A 16648-nucleotide genomic window follows, 5' to 3' on the forward strand; every position below is an offset into this window, starting at 1 on the left:
TGTTGAGCCACAGGATTAAACAACTCTGGAGCCATTCTACCTGTGGGCTTATTGTTACATGAGATAATAAAATTCCTTGTTATTTAAGCCCCATGAGTTTGGTTTATTGTTATGTACAGGGAAGCTTCCTAACTGCGATAATCTAACTCTATTTAAACATTTCTCATTGTTGAGTCCTTAGGCTCAACAATATCTATATTAAATGTGGCTGGGCTGGCAGTTTTCATTTGGCTGCATGTTTACTGATATATAGACAGTTTTAGTTTCTCCTTTACCCCATGTTGCCCAATCCAGAAAACTTTTGTATTTGTATTTTATTTCCGTGTGTATGGTCTGATTGTTTATGATTTCCCCCAATTTATATATTTAACACTAATCCCCATTGTTACAATGTTTGGAGGTGCAGCCTTTGGGTGATGGTTAAGTCATGAGGGTGGAGCCCTCATGAATTGGATTGGTAGATGCGTAAGGGGCTGTCCTAGTACAATCGGGCTGCTATGAGAAAAATACAATAGACTGGAGAATTTATAGACAATAGAAATTTATTGCTCACAGTTCTGGAGGCTGAGAAGTCCAAGCCCATGTTGTCAGCAGACTCAGTGTCTGGTGAGGGCTCACTCTCTGCTTCTTAGATGATGCCTTCTTGCTGTGTCCTAACTTTGCAGAAAGAGCAAACAATCTCCCTCAGGCCTCTTTTATAAGAATACTAATCTCCTTCATGAAGGCTCTGCCCTCATGACCTAGTCACACCCTCAAGTTCCCACCTCTTAATACCACCACATTTGGGATTAGCTTTCAATATATGTTTAGGATACACAAACATTCAGACCATAGTGGTGACTGAAGAGATCAGGGCTCTTCCCTTCCACCATGTGAGGACTCAGCTGTGAACCACATCATCTATGAACCAGAAAGTGAGACCTCACCAGACAACAAATCTCCTGGGACTTTGACCTTGGAATTCCCAGCCTCGAGGACTGAGAGAAATACATTTCTGTTGTTTATAAGCCACCCAGTTTATGGTATTTTGTTCAGCAGCCTGAATGAACTAACACATTTAGTTGCTTAAAACAATAAATTGCATTATCTTGCCAAGTTTCTGAGTGTCAGGAATCTGGGAGCAGCTTAGCTGGTTGGTTCTGGCTAGGAGTCTCTCATGAGGTTGCAGCCAAGTTGCTGGCTGGGGCTGCAGTCATTTGAAGGACTAGGGGATATGTTCTCAAGCTCATTCATGTGACTACTGTCAAGAGGTTTCACTTCCTCTCCATGTAAGACTCTCCACAGGGTTGTTCCCAGATTCTCCCAGACAGAGTAATCTGAGAGAGAGAGAGAACAAAGGGGCTCCTCCAGCACACTACCATGCACCAGCCACCACCACATGGTCATTAAACTGGGAATCATCTTTGACTGCTGTCTCACTGCTATCCTCCACATATCATCAGTCACAGATCTCATCCTTCTAACCTCCTCAGTGCCTCTCAGTTCAAGCCACTTCTCTCCATCCTATTTTTAAAAACTCTAAGATGAGGTGCTCAAAGATAGATAGTTACAGTAGTTATAATATTAAAAAATCGTACACATTGATTGAGCTCCTATTATGTATAACAGCATGATTGTAGCCTTCTCACCAAAATTCGGAGGTAGCTATTGCCCTGTTTTCACAGATGAGGACACTGAAGCTCAGAGGGACTGATGGACTTGCCCAGGTTCATACATAGTAGAGCCTTGTTCCATACGGGCATCTTTTCACCACAGTGACTTTTTTGTGTGCCACTGTACTCCATTACCTTATCTTGGAATTATTCTATTTGTTGTTTTCTTCCCTACCCAAATGACTCAACTGTTTTTGAGTTAGCCACTTGGACTGTGGTCAACGTTTTTGCCAGTGGTCTTTGTAAAGCTTTGCAGTTGAGTTGCATAGCAGACAACTTTTTTAAAAATTGAAGTTTATAAATATACATATGGAAGTCAAGAACAGGTTTCCCCAAGTGATTCAGGAGCATATTAACTATGAAGGAGAAAAGCTTGCCGGCTTTCAGCAATTTGTGTGAACAATGACATAGAGCCAGAAGAATGTGGCCTGAGAAAGAACCACAGTTGTACCTACCCCCTTGCTGGCTCCCAGTGGAAGGGAGTGGAGCTGAGCCAGACCTGAGGCAGAATATGATTGCTCATTGTGTAGGTGAACAGCCGGGATTCATTAGGGCTGGAGACTTCCATGAAGGGGCCAGTTATAGCAGGCTCCAGTGGAAGGGCCCTTGGTCTTTTCCACAGTCCTGCCCTTCTCCATCTCTGGCCTTGGCTGACTTGAACTTGGTGTTTTGCACAGCTGATGGAAACCAAACTTAATTACCAGAAGTCTAGGATGCCTCTTATAGGTTTGCAGACCAGTTCCACCTCTGCCCTGTTTCCTCTGGCTTTCCCAGTGTGTGGTTGCTGCTTAGCTGCTGATCTGCAGAAGTGATAGCTGGGAGATAGAGGGAACTGTAAGAATTCACAAAGACAGTCTCCTCTGCTGTTTCTCCCTGTGGATTCACATGCAACCGGCCTCCCTGGTGGCACTGAAAAAGGTACAGGTATTGTTAGAGTGCCTCATCCTTTCATGTGAAGATTAGTGGGTATTATGACTTGTAATTAAACGGGTGGCCTGATATCTATTACAGCCAATTTTTTATTCCTGATGCTGACTATTAGTAGATAATTCTTAATTCCAGGTATCATGCCCTACCTCCCAGCATGCCACTTTGTCTTTTTCATACACAGCCTTTCTTGTGATTTATTCTCCTCTGAACCAAGCAGTGGTAGGAGGTGAGGGCAGAGGGGGAGATAAGCATCATAGAAACAGTTAACATTTACTGATATCTTAGTTTATTTTAGGCACTATTTTGAGCTCTTTACTCTAGCCCTATGGCGACAGGTACTATTCTTCAGACTTAACAGATGAGGAAACCAAGGCCATCATAGGTGAAATAACATGCCCAGGTGTACACAGGTAGTGAGTGGTCCATCTGCATTCAACATTAGTCAGTATGGTCAATATTTCTGACTTAAGCAAGTGCTCTTAAGTCAGAAATATTTTTTTAAAAGTGAGGAGGAGGTGAGAGGGCCCTCCAAATGTCCACTGTGCAGTTTATAGCCCAGACTCAATGATTGTATATATTCACAAAATCACTTTCCCCAAATCTGAGAAATATTTGGTCCATTTTTCAATTTTAACTGATGAAGATTAGTGATTCTAAAAAAGTTGGGAGTTTGCAAATGAGAAGGCTATGGCTCCCTCTTATTCAAAAACCTGCATGAAAAAATTTGCATATGATTTTGGAAGATTCAAAGTCCCTCAAAAAACCCCATCTCAACCAGGAGCTTCCAGATTAAGAACCCTTGATTTAAAACAATACTAAACTCTATCAATATGAAAAATGCAGTTGACCATAATGGGGACAGAGAAAGGTAAACTTGTGTAGGAAAATAGAAATTTGTGTAGGGCTGAATATCCTCGGTAAACTACTGACTTTTCTGTATCACAATAACAGTTCTCCTCTTTCTCTTCCAGCCCTGGGATTATTGTGCAGTTCAACAAGGTAATATCTGATTACTGCTTTGACTTCTCCAGAAAAATACATCCTTCACCTTTGCAGAGCATCTTTTTGAGAGTTTCTTTCCAGGTCCTCAGCTCTAGGAAATTTACAAACCCAAATTAGTGACAACAAACTAGCAAATCAACTCTTGAAGGGGATTCCAGAAACAGAATAAGGGCCTCTGTTTTCAGACCCCTGAACCTAGAGAAGTAAAGACCTGGTACCAGCGACTTCCTTAGTAAGTAGCCAAACAGGTTTTGTTGGGAAGGAAAAATAATCTTTCTTCGCTACCCATCTTAGATTCCTTGGCTGGGTCCCTGTAAATTAGAATGACAAAAAAAAAAAAAAAAAAAAAAAGAAAAAACAGATTAACAAGAGAAAAACAAACAAAAGTTTATTAACTTGTACATGGTGCTTACACACTGAAGTACCTAGTGAGGAGTAACTCAAAGGGATGGTTAGAATTTGGGTTTATATTGCATTTTTAAAGAGAACAATAAATTTGCAGAGAAGGGGCAAGACAAACAAAAAGGCCTTTGAGCTTCTAGGGGTAGCAAATTATGGGAAGATAAATAAATGGGGGTACTAATGGGAGATAAGACTAGTTAGTAAGTTTTGATAAGATTCCTCTGGGCTGATGAGGGTCTAGGGTTGTCTCCAATGATTAACTTCTGTCCGTCCTGGTAGAGGGGGGAGGTGAAGACACTACACTTTTATAAATTCAAGTTCTCCTTTTAGGAAAATGGGGGGAGAACAGAGACCTATTCTTGTGTCTACTTCTTCTTAACGGCTTTCAGCTCAAAATAATCCTTATGCCAAAGGGGCATATTTGGGGGTGGTATATACTGCTACCTTTCAGGTTCATCACCTAGAGCCCCATCCTGTCAGGGGGATGCAATTCATGTAGGGATGAGGCTGCTTGGTATTGACTCAGGGAGGTGTGTGTGGTGGGGGGTGGGAGGTGGGGAGAAGGAAGATGAAAAGAAAAAGGAAGTGGTGCTGTCAGCTGGAGTTGGAACAGACTCCTGAGAGGCTCTTATGCCTATAGTTATTTGGAAACTAAGTCATCTTCTTCCCACTCCCATCACCAAAGGACCAGGACTGGTTGGCCAGCAACAAGGTGAACCTCCCTTCTTCTAACCTCTGCCCTCTACCACTTAGGTATATGCTGCCCTCTGGTATTCTGAGCCTGTTTAAGGCTACTCTTGGTGCTTATTTTAAACTGATTTCACCTCGATATGGAAGTTGAGTGTAGGAACAAGACTCATACCATGGGATGTTCTTGGGGGCAGTCTCAGGACAGATAATAGAGATAATGGTTAATATTTATTGTGCACTTAGTATGTGGTAGGCTCTGTGCTATGGGCCTTACATGCATAAACTTATTAAATTCTTCCAGTGATCTACAAAGTAGGTTTGATTATTATTTCCATTTTACAGATGAGAAGACTGAGTTTCAGAGAGTTACTTAACTTGCTTAAGGTCACACAGCCAGAAAGTGGTGAATCAACTATTAGAACACAGGAACACAGGCCTGCTGAGTTCTTGCTTCCAGCCACTTCACTGCAATAGGCCCCCAGAAGCAGGGCTGGAGTTCAGAAATTCTTTCTAGTAGAGCACCTGTGTCAGGGCTCCTGACCTTCTGATCTGTCCTGAGCTTTACAGATTCTACCTTCCTCAGGTTTCTCCCCTTATCTTTTCCCTTCCACTTCCATTTCTTAATCCTTACTCCAGGCCTTCATCAATAGTCCAGGGTGACTTCTCTTCCTGAGACTTTGCTTTGAGCTCAGCACACCCTACTCGTAAACCACTAGGGCCCGCCAACATCTAGAGAACAAAATTAAAACTTTTATGGGGGTAACTGTCCCCATGATTCAATTATCTCCACCTGGTCCTTCCCATGACACGTGGGGTTTATGGGAAGCCAAGCCATATCAAATGGTGAAATACAATTCTGCATATGTAGCATTCTAAGAAGCTCTGTAGCCTAGTGGCTAAGACTACAGCCTGTGGGCCTAAGCTGCCCGGGTTCAAACTCTGGCTCTGCCCCTCACTAACTGTGTGGCCTTGGATGAGTTATTGAATCCTCAGTGGTTCCGTTTCTCTAATTGTAAAATACAGAGGCTAGGTTTACTGTGAGGAATAATTGAGCTAATACATGTAAGGTACATGACACCTGGCACGGAGAAGTTTATAAAAAAAGTCACCTATTATCTTATAAAACATCCTTCTTCCTCACTTCGAGATGTCACTTGCTATCTTGTACCTAAACTGAGCCCTCTCGGTGGAGGCAGTGAGGGTTCTTTGTTCTTCTCCATCCCTGCCTGGCCTGCGCGCAGGAGCTGTTTATGTTGCTGAATTCACCATCATGGGGATCACAGGAAGAGGAAAACTTTTTCCACTAGCTCAGGAGCTGTTTATGTTGCTGAATTCACCATGATGGGGATCATAGGGAGAGGAAAACTTTTCCCAGTAGCCTATAGTTGCAGAAGATAAGCTTTCCAAACTGTGATCACCTGGAGCAAACGGAGAGGAAAGGAGATAAACGAGGAGTGCTCGGTGCGGAGTGGGGGAAGGCTGCCTTCCTCCTCCCATCACCAACTCCTCCTTCTCCTCAGGCCAGGCTTTGCAGTCAGAGAGGGCAAAGCCAGCTCCCTTCTCAGCCTCTCGTGGGAAGATCTCCCGGCCTCACCTGAGCGCCCCGCAGCCCTGGGTACCTCTGCTCCCGCCCAGGGTCCTAAGGCCCTTCCTTCCCGCACTCAACACTGGGACCCCGCCTGTACCTGGGCTGGCCTCCCTGCCCCGCAGCTTCCTTTGCAGCCGCCGTACCCGGGTCTCTAGGCGTGGCCACACCTCCCGGGGCCCCGCAAGGGTTAAGGCAGCAGAGAGGAGAGGTTTGGGCTGACGTCGCTCTGGCTGAAGGTGGTTCCCCTCAGATGAGGATGGGAGAGCCTGGCGAGCTGAAACCCGAGCTCCCGCTCAGCTGGGGCTCGGGGAGGTCCCTGTAAAAGCCGCCTGCCCCTGGCCTCCCTCGGTCCCTCCTCTCCCTCCCCAGCAGACGCTCGGGCACCAGCGGCGGCAAGGATGGAGCTGGGTTGCTGGACGCAGTTGGGGCTCACTTTTCTTCAGCTCCTTCTCATCTCGTCCTTGCCAAGAGGTACTGTGAGTAGCGTCCTGTTCGGGACACCCTAGGAGGACACCCTAGGAGGGAGCATTTTCCTCCTGGGGACTGCCTGGGAGCAGGACTGGGAGTCTCAGGTGGTGGGGTGTGTGTGTTTGGGGTGAGGATTTTGGGGGAGGGCTTTTCCAGTGATAATCTTGGGGACTTGGCTGGTGGTGCTGGAGCTCCTGTGGCCCTCCCTGAGACTGTGACATGGTTTTGTCATCCCACATCGTGGGGCTGTACTGTCTCAGGAAAGCGGACCAGCTCCTATTTTATTTGCTCTTTGTATCATTTTAAAAGTACCAAATTGCCTTAGGGAATCAATTCTGAGTTACCCGCTCTGACTTGCAAAAGCGAAGTTTCTCTTGGAAAGGGCTCCCTCAGAGGTGAGCAGGAAAGAAAGAAGAGAGGGAAAGAGAGAAAGGGATAAAGAGCAGGGCTTGCTTGGTGTTCTTCTGGTGAATCTTGCTTCACGAACTCCTACAGCCATACCCCTTCCGAGTAGATCCAAGCACAGGAGATTGACTCACTCAGCATATATAGACACACTTCCTTTCTGATGAGAGTGAGAAAGAAGAAAAAGCCAAGGTTAAAAGTGCAGAGTGTTTCTGGGATGCACAGAGTTTGTTTTGAAAGAGCTCTGGCTTCTTTGGTTTTCATATGTCATTTTCTAAGCCACAATCCCCAGGTCAAATGGGCTTCTGGGGACACATGAGGCTGGGACGTGACATGGAGATCCAGCTAAGGGCAGAAGTGAGGACATGGCAGGCTTGTCTTATAACAGCCTGCTTGCTGGCAGGCAGGGAATTGGGAACGTCATAGGAACATCTGTCCTTCTATGGCCCAGGGGGTGAAGTTGAGACCTCATGAGGTAAGGGCAGGCTGAGATGTACAGAAATGACCAAATGCGGCAGCTCTGAATAGGGGCAGGTTATGTGTGAGCCTTCGCTGCTTCCCTTCTGTGCTGGTTACCTGTCACCCGAACTCTATCTGAGAGCTGGGTGCTCTGCCGCTGCAAGTAGCTGGCAAGTGCCTGAGAATGAAACAGGCCAGGTCGGTGGAGAGGATGCTAAATGCAATAACATGTGTAGAAGGGAAACTCAGCCATAAGCACATCCCTTCATGATCAATGAAAAGCTGAGATAAACAAACCCCCCTGCCCTTCATTTTGGTCAATACTTTACATCTACCTAGAGCCTGCCTGCCCAGGTGGGAGCGTCCTTAATGATTTACAATAAAGATGGTGAGTGTTTCATTTGAATTTTGCCTCCATGGTGTCTGGAGCAGCCCAAAGACAATAATAAATGAAGAAGGAGCCCTTCATAAGGGCTGACAATCCATAAACCTAAACACTTGCCTAGGGGTAAGTGGGTGACTTTGCATTAAGACGCCTCCCTACTTCATCTTCACCTTTGGGCATGGTGTCGGTGGACCAGCTTCAGAGGACCTGGTTCTTCTCAGAGTGCCAGGGCTCAGTGGATTCGATTCCTCAGGGTTACATCAGTGTTCCCCTGCTTCCTGTTTTATTACATGGCAGGTGAGGCACTTCAAAGCCATAAAAGTTTATTAAAAAAAGAAATCAAAAAACCTGAGCTGCCTCTTTTTCCTAGCCCAGAATCTGAAAAATCCATTTATTTCTGACCCGAGAACCTCTTTTACCTTTGACTGTGAAAAAGCTTCAGGGAGGATGCGCAGTTTGTTGGTAGCTAAACTGCTGCCTGAACCAGGGCGCAGCTTCATGTGTTTAGCAAGGATATTTTAGTTGTTGAACGTTTTACTCACATTTCGAGGGAAGACGGAGGAATAGCGTGGAGAAGGAAAATATTTCCTCAAGTAGTGAAGGCAGTCCACTCCCTGCTGGGATGCTGAATCTGGCCCAGTCAAGAAAAGCTTGGAAACGTATTTCCTCTAATTAACTTTTCTAAAAAGAGTATTTGCTGAATTGTAAACATCCACTGGGATGGTACCGGAGAGTGTTGTTGCTCACTGGCATGTGACACATGTTGGGAGGATGAGAATCCAAACATGAGGCCAAGTGATAACCCAACATAAACAGAATGAGGGGAGAAACCCAACTCCACTGACTTCACCAAATTGCAGTAGCTCTGCCAGTGTGATTCTGCCGAAGAGGAAAACCTCATTTAAAATATGGGACTCTTGGGAATGAAAACTTAATCTGGAGAACTTCACAAGTGTTGCTTCCAACAGACATTAACTTGTGGGGAATGAACATAAATGCAACCAGGGAAGATAATTTGAAGTGCAGATATTCAGTGGGCAGGAAAAGCCAGCTGAGAAAGGAAACATGGAAAGAAAGCAAGGGAGAAGGAGTGGCAAGAAAAATCAGATGTTAGATTACACTGGGATGTGTTGGCAAATTCCTAGGAGAAAGCTAGGAAAATTGGGCCTTCTTGGCAGGGGTGGATTTTTGCGGGGATCATGAAGAGGGTGTTCCCCTAATATATACTCTGAGAGCTCCTGGCATCCCCAACAGGAAAATAATTTAATGATGGGATCATGGAGTTTAGGAGCTGAGAGTGACTTTAGAGATTATTTTAGTATGAGTCCCTCAATTCTGAGGACGAAGAGATTAAACATCAAGCAAACACTTAGTGAACATTTATTAATGTGTCCAGTCTTCGAGCCAAAGGCTTTATGTGCATTAATTCTCAGACCACCCTGAAATGGCATCGCTATTATTATCCCTGTTTTACAGATGAGGTTCAGAGAGGTTCTATGGTACATAGAGGTTTAAGGATATACAGGTATGGTTTCCCCCAAAATTGAACATAGAATGACCATTTGATTTAGCAATTCAATTTCTGGGTGTATACACAAAAGAATTGAAAGCAGGGACTTGATTAGATATGTTTACATCAATGTTCATGGCAGCGTTATTCCCAATAGCCAAAAGGTGGAAACAACCCAAATGTCCATTGATAAACAAGATGCAGTATACACCTACGATGGAATATTATTCAGCCTTAAAAATAAAGGATATTCTGATACATGCTATAACACAGATGAACCTTAAGACCTTATGCTAAGTGAAAGAAGCCAGACACAAAACAACAAATGTTCTGTGATGCCACTTATATGAGGTACTTAGAATAGTCAAATTCATGTAGACAGAAAGTAGGATGGTAATTGCCAGGGCCCAGGAGAAGATGGAATGGGAGTTATTATTTGATGGGTACAGAGTTTCAATGTGGAATAGCAAAAAGTTCTGGAGATAGATGGTGGTGATGGTTGCACAATAGTATGAATGTATTTATGCCACTGAACCATGAACTTAAAAACGATTTGAGGCAGGCGTGGTGGCTCACGCCTATAATCCCAGCACTTTGGGAGGCCAGGGCAGGCATATCACGAGGTCAGGAGATCGAGACCATCCTGGCTAACACGGTGAAACCCTGTCTCTACTAAAAATACAAAAAAATTAGCTGGGCATGGTGGCAGGTGCCTGTAGTCCCAGCTACTCGGGAGGCTGAGGCAGGAGAATGGTGTGAACCTGGGAGATGGAGCTTGAAGGGAGCCGAGATCGCGCCACTGCACTCCAGCCTGGGACAGTGAGACTCTGTCTCCAAAAAAAAAAAAAAAAAAAAAAAAAAACCAACCAAACAAAAAACTATTTGAAAGGCAATTTTTTGTTATATATATTTTTCCACAGTAAATAAATAAACAACTACACTGGCAGATTAGTGGAGCCCAGGGTGAGCTCAGGCTGTCTAGTTTCTGAACCCAAGTTCCTCTGTTACCTGGTGGATGTATATTCACACATCCAGCATATGGACTGATTATGCTGATGGACATCTAACTTTGTTAAGGTTTCAGGATGCACATGAAGCAGGGGAAAGACAGCCCTGGCTAGCTCCTGTTTTAGTGGCATTGTTGCTGCTTCTTGGCTGATTGTGGCAAAGAGGGAGACTGTGCTGATAGACCACAAACTGGCAGCCTTTGGAGCCAAAAGGCCTGCAGAATTTATTTAGTAGGACGCAAGTGCTTCAGAGTGTTTTGAACCTGAATGTCTTGAGGTAGGCTGGATCCTCTCTAGGGTCTGACACTCCACCTCTCAACCCATATGTTTGATACCTGCTAATCTTTACTAGCATTTGAAGTTTTGACCTCCATTTCTGAGAGGGATGGGACAGGAAGGGGGAATGAGAAGGAGAAGGTGGAAGGCTGGATGGTGAATAGAGGGAAAAAAGGGAGTTAAGCTGCTGAGGACTAATTGGCCAACAGGATTTTTCAGAGCATCTGATACATCAGACTTTTGTCAGTGTCTAACATGTTTTAATCTGTATATTTCATGGAACATAATCTTACCTCTCTGTGTGACCTCCAACTCTTTAGTAAAATGTTTTACTTTCATGAATGCCCTTGAGCATAAGCTTTTGGTGGAAACTGAAGACAGGGCTCGGTGTTATATCTGGGTCAATAACCTGTGAACAAAGCACCTTAGACATGGGAGCCCAGAAGCAGAGGTGACCTACAGCGTGTAAGTCCCTCAGGAATATGCAGAAGTCTTGGGGAGGGCTTTAGAATGCCACTGGCATGGACAATGGATTTGACTTAATCTTATCCACATCTGGGCTATACTGGCTAGACAGAAATGGCCAAGATAATGGTGCCTGGGACCTAATGACAGGTCTTCAGTCTGAAAATTATTTCCATCTGCCCCACTGGGGTGGCCAATCCTGATGCAAAAGAAAACTTCTCTACCTGCCTCCCGTGAGACCAGCTCTAGAAGCTGCAGTTGATTTGGGGTGTAAGCAAATTGGGAAAAGTGCCATTTCCATGATAAATGAGGGAAGGTTGTGCCCCATTCCCCCCTCATGGAGGAGGAGCTGTCATCCTCACTTTGTGGATATTTGAAAGTCACAAGAGCCCAGCCTCCCTCCCCTCTTATTTTAAAGGGAGAGAAATGCAATGTTTACATTTTCCAGTTCCTGAATTCCAGGGCAGAGAATACAGAGGGCAGCTGGAAAACTGAAAGCTACCAGATCAGTGGCAGAAACTCTATTAGATTCCAAGCCTGGTCTATGTTTAAGGAATTCTGTTTGTCAGTCATCTCAACACCTGGGTGAGAGCTTTAGATTAAAATGAAGAGAAAGAAGTAAAAAATTCAGGACACACCAGATCTCATACCTGTAAACAGAACTGCTCAAGGAATGCAGAGAATTGGAGTTGGCTGGAGATATTAATCTCTGAATCAGTGTGACTGCTACCCCCTACTCAACTCTACCCCTTTTTCTTGGTTGCAGTTGTCTGTGAGACAGACTCAGAGCCCATGTGGGTTGAGAGTGGAATAAGTAGGGGTTGCACATCAAGGCATCTTTACCCTTGATGATAGAATCATCAACGGTGGAAACACCTTTGAAGAGGCTTCCATCCTAGCATACCTAAGGAAATGAGTCCCAAGTTTGGCTATCCAAATAATTTATTGAGTTTGTGGTAAACACTAGGCACTCCCGTCTATGCTTTATATATATTTACTTAATCCTCACCACAAACCTAGGAGGTAAGTACTATTGTTGTTTGCCCCACTTCATACACAAAGGGTTTCAGTACCTGCCCGGGTCATATAGCTGGATATCTGTGTTTTTGAATCCAGTCTGACTCCATAAGGCATGCCCTGAAATGTGACACAACACCACCACAGTAAGCAGTAGGTCCAACGGTGGCAGATCTGCTGGCTGTATTTTGGCCAAATGATAAAAAAATCATGGTGTTAGTAAGGGTGTCTGATTATCCCTGGAACATCCCAAGTGCCCAGATTGGCCTGTGTCAAGTCATGTGCTCACCTCTGTGGAGGCGGAGTGGATGCAGGAAAAAGACAGAGGCATCAGCAGCCCCAGTAGCACCACATGGAACCCAAGAGGAGCAGTTCCCTAGAGGAAACAGGGGTGCCAGGCAGACTGAAAGTCCAGCGAGTTTCTGGGACAGCTGTCCATGGTGTCATGTATCTTGCTCTCAGTAGACATGAGAGGTGAGAATTTCTTTGTCCCATGGTAAATTTTTATCATCCAAATCACATGTCTGTTTGCAGAGGAACAGAATTGCGAATGAGACCATTTATTTCCAGTGTGGCCCTGACATTGTGTGTGTCTGCCCCTTTATGGATGTGTTCTATGTAAACTCTTAAGCCGTGGGATGGGAGGAGCAGACCTGGAATGAACAAGGGGGAGCATTTTTCCCCCTTCTTTTTTGGCAAAACATAGCTGATGAATATTGCAGGGGATGGAGACTCAATCCCTTTCCTCTAATCCTAAGATGGGTTTTAACCAATTCATCTCAGCCTTGAATGAGGATCTACTATCTACCAGACACCAATGTCCTGGATCTTATGTCAGCTATTTAAGGAAGTGGCCCCCTTGGCTGAGCAGCTATGAAGACTACTATTTCTGTCACTCTTCTGTCTCTGGTGTTGGATAAATGCCCTTATTTCTGCAGTCTGGGCGTCTTTATCATCGCCTTCTCTGAGGTTCTGGCTGTCTCAGAGGGTTGAGTTAGTGGTTTGGCAGCAAGCATCCCTGTAAGTAGAAGTCTGGTCAGTTGACTTGATGATTGGAAAACCAGGCTGTTGCTGCCAGAACAGAGTGAGGAACACATTTAGCTAACTTTAGCTCGGGGGAGACACAATTGTCCTCACGCACTGACACAACAATTGTCCTCATGCACTGTATTTATGGTGGGTTAAAAAAATTCCAGCTAGCTTAATGAAAAACCACTGGATGGAGAGGGGATGTTGGGTTGTTTTGCTTGAAATCAAATGAATTGTTTGATGACTCCAAGAAACTAAAGCATCAATGTTTTTCAAATCCAGTTGCACTTCTATTTACTTTATAATTCCACTGGATGGTATAAGGGAAAAAGACAAAAAGAGGCTCCGTGGTCAAACAACTTGGGGTGATCAGGGAATTAACTGATCACCTCAAGTTGTTTGACCATGGAGGCTCTTTTTGTCTTTTCCTTTATACAATCCAGTGGAATTAGTGCTCCATGGAATACAGCTTGGAAAACTCTGATCTCTTGCCCATAAGGCATAAGACATGGAAGAATATCTCACCATTAAAGAGGAAGGGGTAAGAAGGGACTTTGAAAGTCTTAAGAAACATGGGCTTCCCTTTAGACTTTTGCATCCACCATGGGATCCCTCCTTAGAAGTTAACAAGAATGATGGAGAAATGTCCTAAGACAAGTTGCCCGGGCTTAGCTTCTACCTGGTATCATCTACTCCTATAATTTTCAACCTACCTTTGCTTACTTGGATACAAGCAGAAGTGAGGACATGGCTGGTGGTAAGGAATCCTTGTTACAACACTTTTTGGTCTGGCTTTTTGCCTCCCAGGGGGTTAACTGCCTGCTTCTCAATGGTGTTCAGCCTCCATTTTGGGCAAGCCTGATCCTCTGGCCAATGCACTGGTAGAACAGAATGGGTAAGTATCTCAAGCCCTCATGGAAATGAGATACAAACTGCAGTCAACAAAAACATTCACTAATGGACCCAGTGGATTCCTCTTTCTGTACAATAGAGACTCTGAAAAGTCACAGCAAGAGAAGATTCTCACATCGGTCTTTGTCACAAATAGCCTTTACACTCGGAATCACACATGCTCCCATGTCCATATTCATGTATTTATTCAGTAATCCTTATCAAGCCCCTATCAGGTGCCAGGCATGGTTATAGGTGTTGGGAATATCAAGATGAATAGGACAAAGTCCTTTTTCTGAAGGCACTTGCAATCTACTGAGAGAACTTATGGTTCAGCTTGGCATTTCCCAAAGTGGGTTTCAGGAAATGCTAATCCTGGGAGATACTCAGCAAAAGTAAACAGAATCCAGGATGTTATGATGAAATAAGTCTGGGGGATTTGGAGATTATAGACTCTGCAGAGTCCTGCAGTAAAGACAGCTATAATTCACTTTTTATAATGAAACATTTCACAAAGTTGTTTGACCACAGAGCCTCTTTTTGTCTTTTTACCTTATACCATCGAGTGGAATTAGTGCTTCATGGAATACAGTTTGGAAAACTCTGACCTCTTGCCCATAAGGCATAAAACATGGAAGAATATCTCACCATTACAGAGGAAAGGGTAAGAAGGGACTTTGAAAGTCTAAGAATCATGGGCTTCTCTTCAGACTTTTGCTGAGGTATGAGTAGGAAGTCTGATGTCCTCATCACTTAACATTTGCTGAGATGTTGAAAGGGCCATGAGATGATGGCACATCCATGTTCCTACGAGAAAGGTTCTTGCCAGCACTAATCAATTTGGGCTATGGAGAAAACTCATTTCTTGTATTCCAGGTGCTTGTAGTAATGTGAGTGGTCTTGGATCATTTGGCAAACTGAGGTGTGAATCTCATTTGTTAGTACGCCTGATGATGTGGCAGTCTGGGGGAGTGAGAAGAGCTGTGACTTGACTTCTCAGCTAGATGTATTATGTCAGATACAGTTATCATCAGTCTACAGAGAATATTTGAGCATGCTTCTAATCCCTGGGACATTGAGTCTAGGGTCTAATCGCTCCCCTCTCCCACCTCTTTTTTCCCCTCCCCCTCCTCTCACAGAGGCTTCTCTAATCCCTTGCGATTATTTGTTTGAGCTGCCCCCTGCATTGTCACTGTTTCTACCTGATTGATATTTTATTAGATCATCATCGACTACCAAACATTTGACTACAATGTAAAGTAAGAATTGTGGTCCAATTTGTGGTCAAAATTACTCTTGTGTTTGTCAGTTCTGGTAGAGCCCAGTCACTGTGACCCTGATTTGCACAACCTGAAAGTGGTCTGTCTGTTTACACTGGGGCTATATCACATAGAGTCAGCACACGGGTTTGAGCTGTTCATTGACCCCTTTTGTTGTTTGTGGGACCTACTTTATTCCTGCCTTTGCTAAATATTGTTCTTGTTGTCACGCACCATGGTTTTTCCCTTGGCCCTAGCATTGTGTGCCTCCTCTCTCTGCCCGGACTTGTTTCAGACAGGATGACTGCAGTGACAATGGATGAGGAATGAAATCAGCTGCTCCTTTAAAGGACATCTTGCCTAGGTGGATTTTGGGAAACCATAGTTTCATAGAAGAAGATCATAATCTTCTCAGCCCCCACTGAATATCTACCGAATTCATCTTTGATACAGATTTCTTGGAGTGGATGTAAGTTTATATGTGCATGCACACAGAATAATAAAAGTAGGCATATGAGGTGCATATTTGTGGGTGTATATGTATGTATGTGCACATGCATAGGGTATAAAATATTGTGGTTTGAAACACTGATCAGGGTTTGAATCCTGGCTCTGTCATTTATGGCTGGTTTTATTTAGCAAGTTACTTCCCCTCACTGATGTGGCCCTATCACCTTCCAGCCTGCAGACTGAGGATAATTGTGTCTATATCATAGGTTGACTGCAGGTATTAAATGAGATAATCCATTTAACATACTTAGCATAGTGCCCGGCAAAATGGGAATACTTGAGAAATTAAAGTTGTCATATACTTCTTCCCTTCCTTCTCATACTATTCTCACTAACACAAGTTTCACAAGAAATTGAGAAGAAATGATACTTGGTGTTTTCATCTATAGTTTGATGAAACTTACATGATCCTCTTGAGGCTCCCTTTTTCAGGCCAAAGTCCCATTCTATTCATCTGTGACTCTGTCAGAGAAAAAAAAAAAAAAAAAAAGAATCCCAAAAGACTTGGCATACATCTATCCTGTTGACACTTCCTCTCTCTCCTTGGTTTTAACATGCATCCACCTTCCAGCCTTAGGAGAAATGCCTTTCACATGCCATGGCTTCATTTCTCTGTGTTTGAAATAGGGCTGGTGGCAGGTTCTTGCAGGCACGTGAGGGATAATATCTTATACAACAGGTGGTTCTGGGCTAATGGTGTTCC

At 44.2% G+C, this 16648-nt stretch overlaps 1 protein-coding gene across 6 annotated transcripts in view; it reads left to right on the forward strand.

Moving 5' to 3' along the window:
• Nucleotides 1–16648, forward strand: part of PAMR1 (peptidase domain containing associated with muscle regeneration 1) — a 193028-nt gene that overhangs the window by 89513 nt on the left and 86867 nt on the right. For 2 of the 6 annotated variants that reach the window (XM_055281916.2, XM_055281917.2), the window contains exon 1: nucleotides 5545–6735. The exons of 2 other annotated variants lie outside the window; for them this stretch is intronic. In XM_055281916.2, coding sequence (XP_055137891.1) covers nucleotides 6663–6735 — 73 coding nt within the window. In that variant the 5' untranslated portion in view covers nucleotides 5545–6662. Of the gene's footprint in view, nucleotides 1–5544; nucleotides 6736–13799; nucleotides 15905–16648 lie in introns of those variants that run through there. 2 more of the 6 variants (XM_055281920.2, XM_063640980.1) reach the window with 2 other exon arrangements.

The sequence above is a fragment of the Symphalangus syndactylus genome, chromosome 6, assembly GCF_028878055.3.
Source record: "Symphalangus syndactylus isolate Jambi chromosome 6, NHGRI_mSymSyn1-v2.1_pri, whole genome shotgun sequence".
NCBI classification, from domain to species: domain Eukaryota; kingdom Metazoa; phylum Chordata; class Mammalia; order Primates; family Hylobatidae; genus Symphalangus; species Symphalangus syndactylus.